Consider the following 16,100-nt stretch of genomic DNA (forward strand, 5'->3'; position numbering starts at 1 on the left):
TCAGCATGTAGAAAAATAAAAATAGATCCATATCTGTCTCCGTGCACAAAACTCAAGTCCAAATGGATTAAAGACCTCAATATAATTCTGACTACACTTAACCTGATAGAAGAGAAAGTAGGTAGTAGCCTTCAATGTACTGGCACAGGAAACTACTTCTTAAATATAGTACCAGTAGCTCAGACACTGAGAGCAATAATAAATAAATGGGACCTCCTGAAACTGAGAAGCTTCTGTAAAGCAAAGAACACAGTCAATAAGATAAAAAGGAAGCCTACTGAATGGGAAAAGATCTTCACCAACCCCACATCAGACAAAGGACTGCTCTCCAAAATATATAAAGAACTCAAGAAATTGGACATCAAAATTTCAAACAACCCATTAAAAAAAAATGGGACACAGACCTAAACAGAGAATTCTCAACAGAAGAATCTCAAAATGGCTGAAAGACACTTAAGGAAATGTTCAACATCCTTAGCCATCAGGAAAATGCAAATCAAAATAACTCTGAGATAGCATTTTTCACTAGTCAGAATGGCTAAGATCTAAAACACCAATGATAGTTTATGCTGGAGAGGATGTGGAGTAAGGGAAACACTCATCCATTGTTGGTGGGAATGCAAACTTGTACAACCACTTTGGAAATCAGTATTGGCTGTTTCTCAGAAAATTGGGAGTCTACCTACCTCAGGATCCAGCAATATCACTCTTGGGCATATACACAAAAGGTGCTCAATCATACTACAAAGACATTTGTTCAGCTATGTTCATAGCAGCATTATTCACAATAGCCAGAACCTGGAAACAACCTAGATGCTCCTCAACCAAAGAATGGATAAAGAAAATGTGGTACATTTACACATTAGAGTACTACTCAGCAGTAAAAAACAATGACATTATGAAATTTGCATGCAAATGGATAGAACTAGAAAGCACCATCCTGAGTGAGGTAACCCAGATCCAAAAACATGAATATGGTATGTACTCACTCATAAGTGGATACTAGCTATAAACAAAGGATATTGAGATTATAGTTCATGGATCCTAGAGAAGCTAAGTAACAAGATGAACCCTAAGTAAAACACATATAGGTCCACCTGGAAAGTTGAAATAGACAAGATTGCCTGACAAAATTGGGAGCACAATTGTGGGGGGAGAATGGAGGGTGGAAGAGGAAGAAAATAAGAAAATGGGAGAAGGGGAGAGGGGAGGAGAACTTGAGGGAACAGGATAGTCGAGATGGAGGAAGGACAGAGATGAGAGCAAGAAAAGAAATATCTTGATTGAGGGAGCCATTATGGGGCTATAAAGAAACCTGGCTCAAGAGAAATTCCCAGAAATCCACAAGGATGACCCCAGATAAGATCCTAAGCAATAAAGGAGAGGATACCTGAACTAGCCTTGCCCTATATTAAAACTTCATCCAGCAACTGATGGAAACAGAGGCAGAGACCCACAGCAGAGCACTGAACTGATCTCCTAAAGTCCAGCTGAAGAGTGGGAGGAATGAGAATATGAACAAAGAGGTCAAGACCATGTGGGTTCACCCACTGAAACAGTTTACCTGAGCTAATGGGAGCTCACTAACTGCAGCCAGACAGGGAATGAACAAGCATAGGTCCAAACTAGTCCTTCTGAATGTGGTTGACAGTTGCATGGCTGGGGCAGACTGAGGGGCCACTGGCAGTGGCACCAGGATTTATCCTTACTGCTAGTACTGGCTGTTTGGGAACCTAATGTCTTTGGATGAATACCTTGTTCAGCCTAGATATAGTAGGGAGGGCCTTGGACCTTCCTCAAAGCAATGTGCCTTACCCTCTCTGTGGATGGGAGTGAGGTGGGAGAGTGTGTGGAGGGAATGGGATGAGGGGAGGGAGTTGGAACTTGGATTGGTATATATGATGAAAAAAGATAGTTTGTTTTCTTTTTTAAAAAATAAAATAAAATACAAAAAAAGAGTTCTAGTGGATTAAAAAAGAAGACAAAAAGAACCCTCAAAGTTAGAAGGATAGGAAGGTGAAGGTAGAGAGGTGGACCTGGTAGGAATGGGGAAATGGCAGGAAGTACAATCAAAGACAGTGTATGAACTTCAAAGGCTTCAAATATTATTATAAAACCACGTCCCCTGATAAAATAGAATTATATCTTTGGGATTCAAGAACAGCATAACATGTACAAAAAGACCAATAATGTATATACCACACTATTCTAGTGAAGGCCAATAATACATCACACTATCCTAGTGAAGGCCAATAATACATCACACTATCCTAGTAGAGGCCAATAATATATATACCACGCTATCCTAGTAAAGGCCAATAATATATCACTCTATCCTAGTGAAGGCCAATAATACACCACACTATCCTAGTGAAGGCCAATAATACATCACACTATCCTAGTAGAGGCCAATAATATATATACCACGCTATCCTAGTAAAGGCCAATAATATACCACTCTATCCTAGTGAAGGCCAATAATACACCACACTATCCTAGTGAAGGCCAATAATACATCACACTATCCTAGTGAAGACCAATAATATATATACCACACTATCCTAGTGAAGGCCAATAATACAACACACTATCCTAGTGAAGGCCAATAATACACCACACTATTTTTGAAGGCCAATAATATATATACCACACTATCCTAGTGAAGACCAATAATACATCACACTATCCTAGTGAAGGCCAATAATACACCACACTATCCTAGTGAAGGCAAAAAGGTCATGTGATCGTCTCAAGAGATGCAGGGAAAGCTTTTATCAAAATTCAAGGCACTTCAAGATAGAACGCTCAATGAATTATGGAGATAATGCGCCTCAGTACAATAAATGCCACATATGATAAACTCCTACCTAAGGACATAACTCATCATGACAAGTGTATTTTCCTTAGGGCGTGGGAGTGAGACTGGGGCCCATACTCCTATGCAGCACAGCACTGCTAACTAGAGCAAGGAGGCCAGGGACGAAAGAAAGGCTAGAAAGAAGACAGTTAAATTGTCCCAGTTTGGTTGTTACATGACCTCATACATAGAAAGCCTGAAAGACTTCATGCACACACAAAAGGCTGGAACCAATGAATACGCTAGATTCTTCCTATACAAAATCAACATATAAAATCGATGTTACTTCTCTATATTCACCATGAGCTACCAGAATAAAGAATGAGGAAAATTATCTGTTTCTAAGACAACAGAGAGAATATAATCCTAAGGCGTAAATTTAACCACAGTGATAAATGATCTGTACACTTAAAACTACATTGATAAGAAAATTAGAGAAAAAAAGCAAACAGGAAGATTCACCTGGCATCGTGCATTGCAAGAATTAATCCTGCCAAATTGCCCAAGCTGCCCAAAGAAAGCTGCAGATTTGATGTGATCCTTATCAAAATTGTGACATTTTCACTGCAGGGGCAATCCTAGAGCCCATATGAAACCATGAAAGACTTCAAACAATCAAAGTCACATGAGAAAGCAGAACCCTGATTTGAAGTAGCATCGGGATGCCTTAGTAATCAAATCAGCCAGCATTGGCAGAAAGTAGTCCCAGTGATCAGTGGCACAGAATAGAGGCTCCAAAGATAACCCAATCCGTATGTACATCATCGACTAAAACCCTGACTAGGAGGTGGAAAATACACAATGGGGAAAGAAATAGCTCCTTCTTACCAAGGAAAGAGGAATGGAAAGAACGAGTCTTAAAACACAAATAAAAGCACAGCACTGACTAGATCCATGCATCAGAAACTTAAATAAAAGATCTGCATACATACAGACCCTAAAACAAAATTTCTTTAACAATGGAAATGTTCTCTTTTTTTCCCCCTGAGATGGTGGGGCATTCTTGAGTTGAAAAAGATTAGACATTTAAACCTCTCAACAAAAAGAAGCTACAGTGGACCACAGAACAGAACAGGAGAAGGATAAGCAAAGTGAACCACGTGCTGTGTTACCTTTGTGTGAAAGGATGAAACTAAGACACCAAATGTGTTCGTGTGGCTGTAACAGACTTTCAAGAATATATACACCCAGCTAATCAACTCGGCAGTGGGCGAAGACACTGCTTCTCTAAATTTACCCTTTTGTGCTTCTCAGACTTTGAAATGTATGGATCTGACCTTAATAAACAAACAAGGGAAACTGTAAAAATCTATTACAACATCTGGACTGGATGATATTAGCTTCTGATTCTAGTCCCTGGCTCTGGCTCTAAAGGGACAGGATGCAGCACTTCCCTCTCCACCCCGTCTCACATATCTGTTCCCAGAACTTCAGGGAAAAGCATCTTCTCTTTGTGACAGGTGATGGGTTTCCCAGTGTCAGGGGCTTCCAGTGAGCAAGGCTGCACAGCTGTACTTATGAAGTCATATAAAAATGAAGCCATTTAACTTTACCATCCAGGCATCCCCAGATTCATGAATGAATTCCCTGGAAGATCATACGAACATCAAAAGCCCTTAATTTCTTTGTCTAAAACTCTCTCTCTCTGAAGAGGGCCAGCCTGATGAAAGAGTCTCTCAACTGAAACATCTCCAAGGCAGGGGAGGGGACAAGCATGGGATGCTAAGAATCACTGTTCAGCCGTGTTAGTCACACGCAATTTAACCCACTTCCTTGCGACACTTTCCTGTTCCAAGATGTCCAAATGAAGCATGGAAGGGAGGGCTCTATTTTAAAATCTCTTTTAGGGAATACACCAAAGCAGATGACAAAAGTGTACACAACGTTCTAACATCCAACCCGCCCTAATTCAGTGCCAGCAATGCCAAACACAGCTGGAAGATCCGAGGTAAACAAATGCACTCACAGGAGAAAAACTTCCAGTTCTGATAGAAATCTCTTCCAGTGCTTCTTAAACTGCAGTTTTTTCTCCTGAATGTCATACAAGAAAGAAAAAGAAAAGGGTTTCAGAGCTAGCTCTCTACTTCTGAGAATCTTTATCTAGGGAGTTTCCCTTTTTGATACAGATTGAGTCCCCCCCACCGCAAACCCCCAGGGAGAGAATCCTTAACATTCATCAGATTTTCAAAAGCATTTTAACTCCCAAGCAAGACTTACAAGACTCTTGAATTGAAAGTTTTTCCTGCAATATGCCATGTTGCAAATCTCATATTCAGACTCACCAGTTTCAGACACATAAATTATAAAATATAACGTATTCATGGAAAAATTCCACAATGATGGAAACGCCTCACTGATCTCACACACACAAAATTATGTTACCTGTGTTCTTTGCGAACTTCCACCATTTATGAGTTGGCTCATTTGCATATGTCAATTCAGATTTATTTTTGCATTAATTTTGAAAAGATGTGCCTACTATCCAAAGGAAGTTGTGGCTTCTTACTGAAATGCCTCAGATCTAGAGAAGTGGGGCCAAGCTTTAATCTCAGGATCAATCAGGAGGCAGACAGACACATCTCTGTGAGTGTGAGGTCACCCTGGGTCTGCACAGGAAGACCCTCCACAGCCATCATCACCACCATCACGCCAAGACCCAGGGATGCAGGTACTGAATAAATTAATAACTTCAATAACATTCTACTGAGCACTTAGATGTAGGTGACACATTCTTGGTGTCTTCAATTCTGTAACACTGTACATCCCCGTATCTCAAGTTCCTTGCTTCTAACATTAAAAACCTACATTAAGCCGCTCCTAGGTCCTAGCTATAAGATCCTCATTTGCAACTTGCTAGAAAATGAAGTGTTTAGAGTCCTATCATCATCAAAATCCAAGAGGAATTCTGGGTACCACTGTCCAAGTTGAATTAAAACCAATAAACCCGGCCCGCTAATCAATGGCAAGAACTGCTTCATTACAGCCTACATTCTGGGAGTCTATTCAGGGAGATGAGGTCTCTCCCTTGCACTTGCTGTTTCTCAGTCACAGGCTTTTTGTTTGTTTGTTGTTGCTTAATCTGGTAAACAAAGAGACTCATGGTTGTGTCTCTGTAAACCTGGGACTTGAATGCAATTTGTGAACAAAAGACTTCCTTGGCTGGGCACTGCTGAGGAACACTATCCCTCCTGCAGAGCTGCTGCCCAGACCTGCCAAATCCAAATCAGCCATTGTAAGATGATGTCCCGGTGACTGGAAGTACTGGGAGCTGAGAAGCACAGATCTGACCATCTGATAAAATTCTCCACTTCCGGGCCTTTGAGAAGTGTTATTAAAGGCATCAGCCCAGTGTTTGAATGCATTCCTTTAGAAAAGTATGTAGTTAACTCATTAAGGGGAGTTGGCATGGTTATGTTCTCCATTTGCTTGTGTGTGTTGTTGGGTAAAAAAGGGGTGGGGAAAAAAAGATGGGGGGGGGCAAAAGCCCTGCACTTCCACTTCCCTCCTTAAGAGGAAGCTATACTGTAGCGCCACCAGGTACAACAGGACTTCATACTGCTAACTTCTTGAAAATGGTCTGCATGGCCTTCCTTTAAACTACTCAACAAATACTCATTGAGCAAGTCTGAAAGAGAGCCTGTAACAGGCTCTGGAATGCACAAAGAAATGGAAGTTCTCAAGCGGAAGTCTGTTCCTCCTGTTGGAAATGCAGCTGAAGCCTTTCCGACAAGGAAATGATGCTGAGTCAGGTCACGGAAGACATGCGAGACGGTAGGATGCAATCAAGAAAGGAGGTAAAAGGGAACATAGAGGCAAGAGCATGCCATCCCAAAGTCAACCTAGTGAAAAGTCCAACAGTTGGTAACAACCGCAGGGAGAAGACGAGAGAGACCCTTCAGGGAGGTGGCCTTAGGGTTCATCCATGAGAGAGGATGCCAATGGGACCGGGACTCGTTAATAGTACAAACAAACCAAAGAAAACCTGGCTTCAACTGGGTCCCAAGGGCCAATATTCTGACGTTGGAATGGTTTTACAATCCAATTTTCTTTAGTAGATAGTCATCTCAACGTGGCTGTGTAAGATTACTGATACAAAATGCAATTTAAGGGCACTGAAGAACTCAGTTAATAATCACATAAAAGTGTTTGAAAGAAGCCGCAAGCAGGAATCACTTCAGACTCCTTCCGATCTGTACCTCCCAGTCCTCTCCACCAGTAACTGGGTTGGGTCCATTGCATTTTGCTCCTTCTTACTGTCCCCAGAGACTTTGCCTTAGCTTAAGTAACAGTTTTCAATGCCAGGTACATGTGGGAAACTTTTACAACAATGTTTGGTGTCTCAACCATGACCAGCACGACACAGCCGTGGCAGACACACCTTGGTGGGGACCAACCACTCTCTAACTGGACTTAAGACCTTCTCAACAAGAGGAGACTCACGCTTGGCACTAGAAAGCTAGCCCAGGCCTAGTGCAGTCACGGAGTTTAGAGGAGACCCTACAACCACCACTTCACCAAATCAGTACAGTCCTTGGCTACATTCTAAACACGTGTCCTTACAGACACAGTTAAGTATAGTTCTCACCCCTCACCAAGGAAACTTCTCTTTCCAACAGATGGGGACCTTTACAAAAAAACACAGTCAGTCAAAATGCAAAGCCCAGGTCCAATGGATACATCAACAAAACAGTTGTTGCACTCAAGACTCAGGAAGCATTTAGCAGTTAGGGGCACATACTGCTTTTCAGAGGACTGGAATTTGGTTCCTTGTGTCCATATCCACTGGGCAGCTCACAGCTGCAGAAAGCTTTAGCCCAGGAGGATACAAAGCCTCTGAGCGCCTCAGGCAGATGCACATGCACACAACATATGCGCGCGCACATACACACACACACACACACACACACACACACATATGCACACATGGCTGTGGAGCCTTGTTAAATCCCCGAGGCTGAGTTCTAGAAGACTATGCCCTGGCCCTGCTGTTCCCATGCCCCTTTCTTGGCCATCATGAGCTGAGGAGCTGTATTTGCCCAATTCTACTACAATGCTCTGTCTCACCACAGGTCAGAGCACAATGGCACCAATGGAACATGGACTAAAACCCCTCCGACTATAGCCAAAACAGTCTTTCCTGCTTCGAGTTAACTCTTGCAAGTCTCTGCCATGGTAACGGCAAACCGATGTAGTCCTACCGGAGCCTGTTCTTTGTCCTCACTTCCCGAGCTCTGACAGAAGATCATCTATAACAGTCCTCAGCATAGCTCCAGGGTTGTGAGGTGAAGACACAGCCGGAACTGAGCAAGTGTGCACAATCTGATCCACCCCCACAATCTGTTTTTTAGAAAAGGTCACACTGTGTAGCCTTAGCTTGCCTAGAAATCTCTTTGTAGACCAGGCTAGCTCTAAACTCACAGAGATCTGCCTGCCTCTGCCTCCCTAGAGGGGAGATTAAGGGAATAATGCCAATCTGATCTTCCTTCTAGTTCCTGGGGCCATGAGTGACTTTCAGAGAAGTCTGTCTCATGCAGCATGTCTGGGGTTGCAGGAGATTTGGCGTCCTCACCACATCCCTTAAAGACAGGCATTCGTGTCTTTATTCATTTCTCAGCCCCACCCTGACCCTAAGCTCACGTATCTCATTTCTATTTGTAAAATTTTATTTTCAAATATATGCCCTTTCAATGTTAATGAAAAATGACACATCTTCATATGAAATAGGAGCAAAGAAGTGGAATTGATGTCTGTGATAAAACTTCGTTCCTTACCTGTTTAAATAATTTAACAGCATATGTTTGGTTTTGAATCTCCACTCTGTACACTTCAAATATCTCCCCTTCTCCAATTAGGAAGTCTTTGTGGAAATGTTTGGTTCCTTCTATGATACTTTGGAAGCTGATGGAGGGTTTATGCAGAACTCCTTGGGAGGGAGAAAAAACAGAGACAAGGAGCCATCTCTCTGAAGAATCAGTATCACTGTTACAAGCAGGGCATACACACTGAAAGCAAATCATCAGAGCAGAAGGCCTGAGTGAGAGCAAGTCCCAGGAGGCAACGGTAAAGCCCATGTGTGTTCTCTGGCCATTTGCTTGGGTCTGGCTCTCATCCCTCGATACAGCGTGGGGCTTTTCACATATCTGAAAGGCGGCATGATTGCTATCTTCACAGAGGTTAACCGAAGAGCTTAGCCTAGGCCATGACTCTAGAAATCTGTTTGTCCTCAGGTCATGCCTTGCTTTGGACCTAGTGGACTCTTGGGATGCCTCACCAGTGTCCCCAAGTACTGCTAACAGAGAAGCTTCTCTTTAGCCACGGCCTCTCACCACCTAGCTGGTTTCCCCAGAGTAAATGAAGATACTTCATCCATTAAAAGACCAGCCGGAGTAGGTGCTAGGTAAACATATTTAAAGATAAAGCAAATGCAGATTTGAAAAGACAGAGAGCCTAGAGGTGTGGCTTACTCCAGAAGTTCAATCCCCAGAACTACAAATGAGAAAAATAGAAAATAAAAAGCAACAAACCCTATCTCCCTTAATAAATAAATAAATAGCATTGATGAAATAGAGTTTCATTTAACTGTGTTGCTACACTCTCTACAGACATAACAGTTTAATTTCAATATCAGCGCTAAAGACTCAAAACCTGGTCTGCCTTTCCCAACATAACCAGAGAATCTTCACACGTGGTGGAGATGATCAGCCAACTGGCCTTCAGTAACCTTTCAATTTTACCGGAAGTACTCTCAGGCGGAACTAAATCATTTTGTCTACGGATAAAGTACAGAAGCTAATATGAGATACAAATGGATTTCCATAGGGACCTTGGCATTACCTAAAAACCATCTCAAAAGGTCTGGGCATCTATGAAAACTTCTAAAGCTATGGAAAACTCAACACAAGTTTGTAAATGTTTTCTTATGGTAAATAGAAACAGAAAATTCTGCTAACCACGTCCCTCTACGGTCTTCCCTAGTCAACAGATGACGGCGATGACAATGATGACAAAGATGATGATTGTGGTAGTGATGGTGCTGGCTCCTCTTCTTCTTCTTCTTCTTCTTCTTCTTCTTCTTCTTCTTCTTCTTCTTGTTCTTGTTCTCCTCCTCCTCCTCCTCCTCCTCCTCCCCTCCTCCCCTCCTCCTCCTCCTCCTCTTCTTCTTCTTCTCCTCCTCCTCCTCCTCCTCCTCCTCTTCTTCTTCTTCTTGTTCTTGTTCTCCTCCTCCTCCTCCTCCTCCTCCTCCTCTTCTTCTTCTTCTTCTGTTTCAGAGGATCCCTGTGGTAAACTCTTATTTTTTTTTTAATTTTTCTTTAATTGATGCACTAGTGTTGTGTTTTATAAAGACAACGTCAGCCAATGGATCCTTATATAACAACAGGTCCTCTATGATGACTGTGTCTATCCAATTTAAAAATATTTAATATTTATGAAAATGTTATATTAAATTAAAATATAAACAGTGTGGTTACTTATTATTTTTCCCACAAACTCACTCATATTAGAGCATGATTTAATTAAATTGTGGTGTAATTGTTTGTGTTTTCTTTTTTTAGTTACCTTTTTCATTATGTTCAAAGGCAAGAACATGATCCTCTGTGACTTTGGCTGGTTCCTGAAAGAAGAAATGTATATTAAGCAATTCTACTTTATTAACCTAGAAAAAACAGAGTGCTGACCGACACCGATCGTTCCCCCTAAGGCTATACAATGCCACAGAGCAGAGTCTAATCTAGAAGAAAGCTAGAGTAAATCTAAGTCAGCTCGCTCTACTCAATAGCATTCATTGCCTTACAGACACAGCTTCCATGCCCACTGGGGACAGCAAAGAAACAGTGCCACAGGCAGCCAGAGCCACTTTTAGATGGATTGTAAGGCTTAAAAAAAAAGTCACTAATGATTTGTTGTGATATAAAACACATAGCAACTCCATAAAAACATCAACTAGAAAAAGGAAATTAAAAACTGAGTTAGGATGAGTTGAATCACTGCCAGCACCTTAGGAGTTCTCAGTCTCTGCTCGGGTAGATCCTAGGAGACAGTGATTACTCCCCAACTATTTACAGACCTCAACTAAATACAGACAAAGGGAGAGGCAAAGCATCACTAGTTTCAAACACTAGCTGTGCGTCCAGCATCTTTCCACCAGAGAATTCCAATCTCTAGAAAGTATTTGCACCAGAGGTCCAGGGTCGTTTCCTTTGTGCACGTGCTGTGCGTTGGGCAATGCGTTGGGCGATACGTTGGGGAATCGAAGCTCTTGATGACGAGGGGCTGAAGGATGAGCGCTCGCTCCTGGAAGAAAGGTAAGGGAGCAGGATGTAGAAATGTCTGTGTCTTGAATGTTCATTTGTCCCAAGACCATGAAAATAGATATTTCACTAGTGATGTCCATTTCTAAAGTTTACCCTTAGAACAACTGGAATGATTAGGATTCACTCCTGTGGAATGTCTTCTAAGAGGGAAGGATCCAAACATACCTGTTCCCACTTAAAAGGCAGCTAGCTACTTTCAGGTATTCTTAGTTGTCATTATAAATACCATAGCATCAAACAGAAAGCTTAAAGGCAAATGTAATGCTATTACTAGGTCTGCAGGTGCATGTAAAATGTTGAGGTTGTGAGATTTTACTTCCTTGGGCTGATTTATTATTTTCACGTTTTTTAAGGTAAAATCTCAGATATTCTGTGCATGCACATACACATATACACATATTATCAATCACCAATACTTACACCTCTTCCCAAATATAAGATATGATTTTACCTTTTGGAATGCTGTCACAACTGAAGTGTTCTATGTAACTCCCCATAAAAGACGAAAACACTTTCATTTTTCTTCTCCTTTCTAACACTATGATTCAGCTGTTGGAAATTTTTTATTTTGTTGTCTAGTTACTCTTTTTTTCTAGTGTTTATCCAATTATTTTTTTTTTACAAAACTAGCAACAAAACACCATCAATTTTTTTTGTTTGTTTGTTTCTTTGAGACAGGGTTTCTCTGTGGTTTTGGAGCCTGTCCTGGAACTATCTCTTGTAGACCAGGCTGGTCTCAAACTCACAGAGATCCATCTGCCTCTGCCTCCCGAGTTCTGGGATTAAAGGCGTGCACCACCACTGCCCGGCTGTCCATCAATTAATTTTTCAGATACTCAATATCTATAGAACTTTTTTCCAAACACAAACTCACACATCCTCCTTCAGAAGACACCAAATATTTTCCAAAACAGACCATATGTTGGGCAATAAAATGAGCCTCAATAGATCTAGAAGGTTTGAATCATACAAAGTATATTTTCTGACCTCTGGGAAATGAAAGTTGAAACCGGCTATAAAGGGAAACTCAGAAAACCTACAGAAACAGGAATGTCAAAGGCAACGGTAGAAAGTAAGTTAGAAAACACCTTGAATGTGCCTTTTTAGTGCAGCACGCAGCGCGTCAGTCTCGCAGGAAATACTTTGAGATGAATCAAAAAATTTTAAAGTAACCAAACCTAAGGTAGAGGTTAGAGGAAAACCTGTAACTGTAAGTTTCTACCTTACGGAGGAAAAATCCCTCAAACTGGTGGCGTATTTTCATTGTAAGTAACTATTAAAAATGGCAACGTAGACAAAAGCAAATGAAAAGAATTCAGGTCCGAGTGGAAGCAGAAGACTTTCCAAAAGAGAGATTCACAGAAAGCAAGGACAGCTCTTTGAAAAAAAATCATCAAAATTGACAGTAGTTTAGAAAGAATTAAAAAGGTAGTGAAGGCGGGAGGGAGGAACGGAGAGAGGGAAGAGATAGGGAGAAGGGAGGGATGGAAAGAGGGACAGAGAGAAGGATAAAAGGAATGGGGAAAGGAAGAAGGGAAAGAGGGAGGGAAACAGAAAGGGAGGGAAGAAAAGAAGGAAGAAGGGAGGAGGGAGGAGAAGGAATAAAGGAAGAAAGGAAGGAAGGAGGGAAGAGAGGAGAAAGACTCAAATTACTAAAATTAAGAACAAAAGAGGAGCAATCATTACTGATTTTATGATTTCACTGAATCATCACTGTTATAAAAGAATATTATATCAAGAAAATAAAATACACAAGAAATTAGATGATATGAATAGATCATATCTACTAAATCTACTAAATATCTACTAAAATTAATTCAAAAGATAATCTAAGTGGACCTATAATAACTTAAAAAGTAATTGAGTTAGTGTTTTCTAACTTCCAACAGAGAAAGGACTGGGCATTGATTAAGTCTTCCAGCCACACACGGTGTAACACAAACCCTGTACAGACTCCTCAAATGCAGAAGACGACAGAAGAACTCCCAGGTCATTCACTGGGCTCAACACTGATGCCAATGCCAGGCAAACACAGCAAAGTGCAGACCACCTACTCTTATGAATACAGATGCAAAAATCCTCAACAAGACACCAACAAACCAAGTCTACAAATATGTAATGTATCACATGTCACAACTGAGCTGGATTTATCCTAGAAATCCAAGATTTGCTTAAAACTGAAAATCAGCTAATACAACACAACTCAACAGAATCGAGGATGCAACAGTATATGTTCACCCCAAGACTGTGAAAAATAAATCGACAAATTCCAATGCCCTGTCATGATAATACAAAATTAAAAACCCTTGAAACAGAAGATAACTTCCTCGATCTGATATAAGGTATCTATGGGGAAAAACATAGTTAATGTCATAATTAATTAATGGTAAAAGACAGGATGTTTTCCCCTTAAGGTCAAGAAGAGGGTGGCTGCTTGATCTGGCCACATCTGCTCATTACTACATCAAGAATTCTAGACAGAGGAAGCAGACAAGGTAAAGAGCTAGCATACACCCCGAATCAGGTATTGCCACATGCAACATTTCAAGTCTGGGAGCTATAAACGTGTTAAAATTTGTCATTCTTTTGTTATTAAAGAAAGCAAAGATAAGATTTCCTTGTCAGGAAATGACAGCTTTAAAATAGTTCCTCTAGAGCCGGACGGTGGTGGCACACGCCTTTAATCCCAGCACTTGGGAGGCAGAGGCAGGCGGATCTCTGTGAGTTCCTGGTCTACAAGAGCTAGTTCCAGGGCAGGCTCCAAAGCTACAGAGAAACCCTGTCTCAATAAATAAATAAATAAATAAATAAATAGAATAGAATAGAATAGTTCCTCTAAGAAGCCAGTAGAAAGCTGTGTGTTGTGTATCAAAGCCCCTTAAAAATGAAAACAAGAAAGCACTGATTTGGGGAGCTAGCTCAGCTGGAAAAGTGCTTTCTATACAAGTGTAAGGATCTGAGTTCAATCCCCAGAAGCCATACAAAGACCTCAACATAAAACCAACCACACTGAACCTCACAGAAGAGAAAGTGGGAAGTACACTTGAATGCATTGGCACAGGAGACCACTTCTTAAATATAACCCCAGTAGCACAGACACTGAAAGAGACAATAAATACACAGGACTTCCTGAAACTGAAAGCTTCTGTAAAGCAAAAGACACGGTCAACAAGACACAAAGGGAGCCTACAGAAGGGGAAAAGATCTTCACCAACCCCACATCAGACAGAGGGCTGATTTCCAAAATACACAAAGAATTCAAGAAATTGATCATCAAAGGAAGAAATAATCCAATAAAAAAAAATGGAGTACAGACCTAAACAGAGAACTCTCAACACCATATTAAGTGAGACAAATATAATATGTACTCACTCATAAGTGGCTTTTAGACACAAAGCAAAGAAAAGCCAGCCTATAGTTTATAACCCCAGCGAACCTAGACAACAATGAGGACCCTAAGAGAAATATAAGTGGATCTAATCTACATGGGAAGTAGAAAAAGACAAGATCTGAGTAAATTGGGAGCCTGGGGATCATAGAAAGGATAGAAAGGGAGGGAGAAGAAGGAAGGGGAGCAGAAAAAAATATAGATCAATAAAAACACTTAAAAAAAAGAAAACCCCAAACAACCAAAAACAAACAAACAAACAAAAAACAAACAGTCAGGCACAGGCATGCGTATAAGCCCCAGCATTGCTGAGGCAGACAGACAGATCCCTGGAGCGTGCTAACCATCCAGTCTTGCCTGATCAGTGGGCTCCAGACGGATGAGAGATCTTGTCTTGAAAAACAAAAGAATGACTCCTGACAAACGACACCCTAGGTTGCCCACTGATCTCTGTACACACATGCACACACACACGCACACATACACACACACACACATATACACAAAGCAAAACTAGGGGGGGAAAACCAAACTGGTCCTTAAACTATAAATGCAAAAATCTGTGTGTTCATACCTGCATGCTGGAAATATGACAATAAACACTAGGTTCTTTGGACAGGTTGGTTATGTGGTAAGCTCTAATGAATTGTTTTATAATGGTAATGTTGCCACCTAGTGACAGAATTCTGACTTGCAGAATAGTCCCTGGGAAGGAACTGGCCTTTCTCACTGAGAGTCCTAAGACAATTCAAATCTAAGATGGGGGAGGGGGAGGGAAATGGGAAGTGGGTGCGGGGAGGAGGCAGAAATCCTTAATAAATAAATAAATAATAATAAAAAAAAACAAATCTAAGTGGTGCACCCTACAGAGTGACCAGCTCCTTACCAGAACTGTTTTGTCTTAGAAAACAAGTTCACACTGGCACGTACCAGGGTCACCACCCTAGAAAAGTACCAATTTACTGCATTCGAGTGGCAGACCGGAGCCCAGACATAGCAACAGTGGTCCGTCCAGCTCTTTCTGCTTCACCTAGGCCATGTACCCCTAGGCTCATCAACCTAGAGAACTGACCTGGTATTTTCATAAAAGGGAGGTTGCATAGTTCATCAACTAACTTAGGATAAGAAACTGAAATAAATATTTATACTATCAAAAAAAAAAACAACAAATCTAAGTGGTGCGTAGAGGTCTGAATAGGAAAGGTAAAACACACCGTAAAAATAAAAGTATCCCGCCCAGAAGAAAAGAAGGGTTAAAGGTTAGCAAAAAGCGATCATCCGTTTAGCTGCACAGCCTGGCCTTGAGAGCAATAGGCAGAGACTTCGGTAAGAACTCTGCCTCCTAAGTCAGTGAGCAGCCCTTCTAAAGCTTACATAATAGCTAGCCAGAAATACGCAGAAGAGACAACAGAAACAACCCCTCAAAGTTAGCCTCTGAGCGCCACACTGGTGCTGCCGTGTGCATGCAGCATGAATGAAAAGAAACGACAGGACAAACTAGAGTGAATGGCAGATAAGTACGGCATGATTAAAGCCCTGGCAT

The 16,100-nt window shown here is 41.3% G+C and overlaps 1 protein-coding gene across 1 annotated transcript in view; it reads right to left on the reverse strand.

Moving 5' to 3' along the window:
• The window catches only part of Irak3 (interleukin 1 receptor associated kinase 3), a 58,837-nt gene that overhangs the window by 24,980 nt on the left and 17,757 nt on the right, over positions 1-16,100 (reverse strand). The window contains exons 3-6 of the mRNA XM_041673266.1: positions 11,034-11,149; positions 10,415-10,469; positions 8,629-8,780; positions 4,824-4,888 (exon numbers count right to left, since the gene is read on the reverse strand). Of these exons, the coding sequence (XP_041529200.1) occupies positions 4,824-4,888; positions 8,629-8,780; positions 10,415-10,469; positions 11,034-11,149 (388 nt within the window). The remainder of the gene's footprint in view (positions 1-4,823; positions 4,889-8,628; positions 8,781-10,414; positions 10,470-11,033; positions 11,150-16,100) is intronic.

This window comes from Microtus oregoni, unplaced genomic scaffold, assembly GCF_018167655.1.
Source record: "Microtus oregoni isolate MIOR12 unplaced genomic scaffold, Mior012 000001F_ref0000356, whole genome shotgun sequence".
NCBI classification, from domain to species: domain Eukaryota; kingdom Metazoa; phylum Chordata; class Mammalia; order Rodentia; family Cricetidae; genus Microtus; species Microtus oregoni.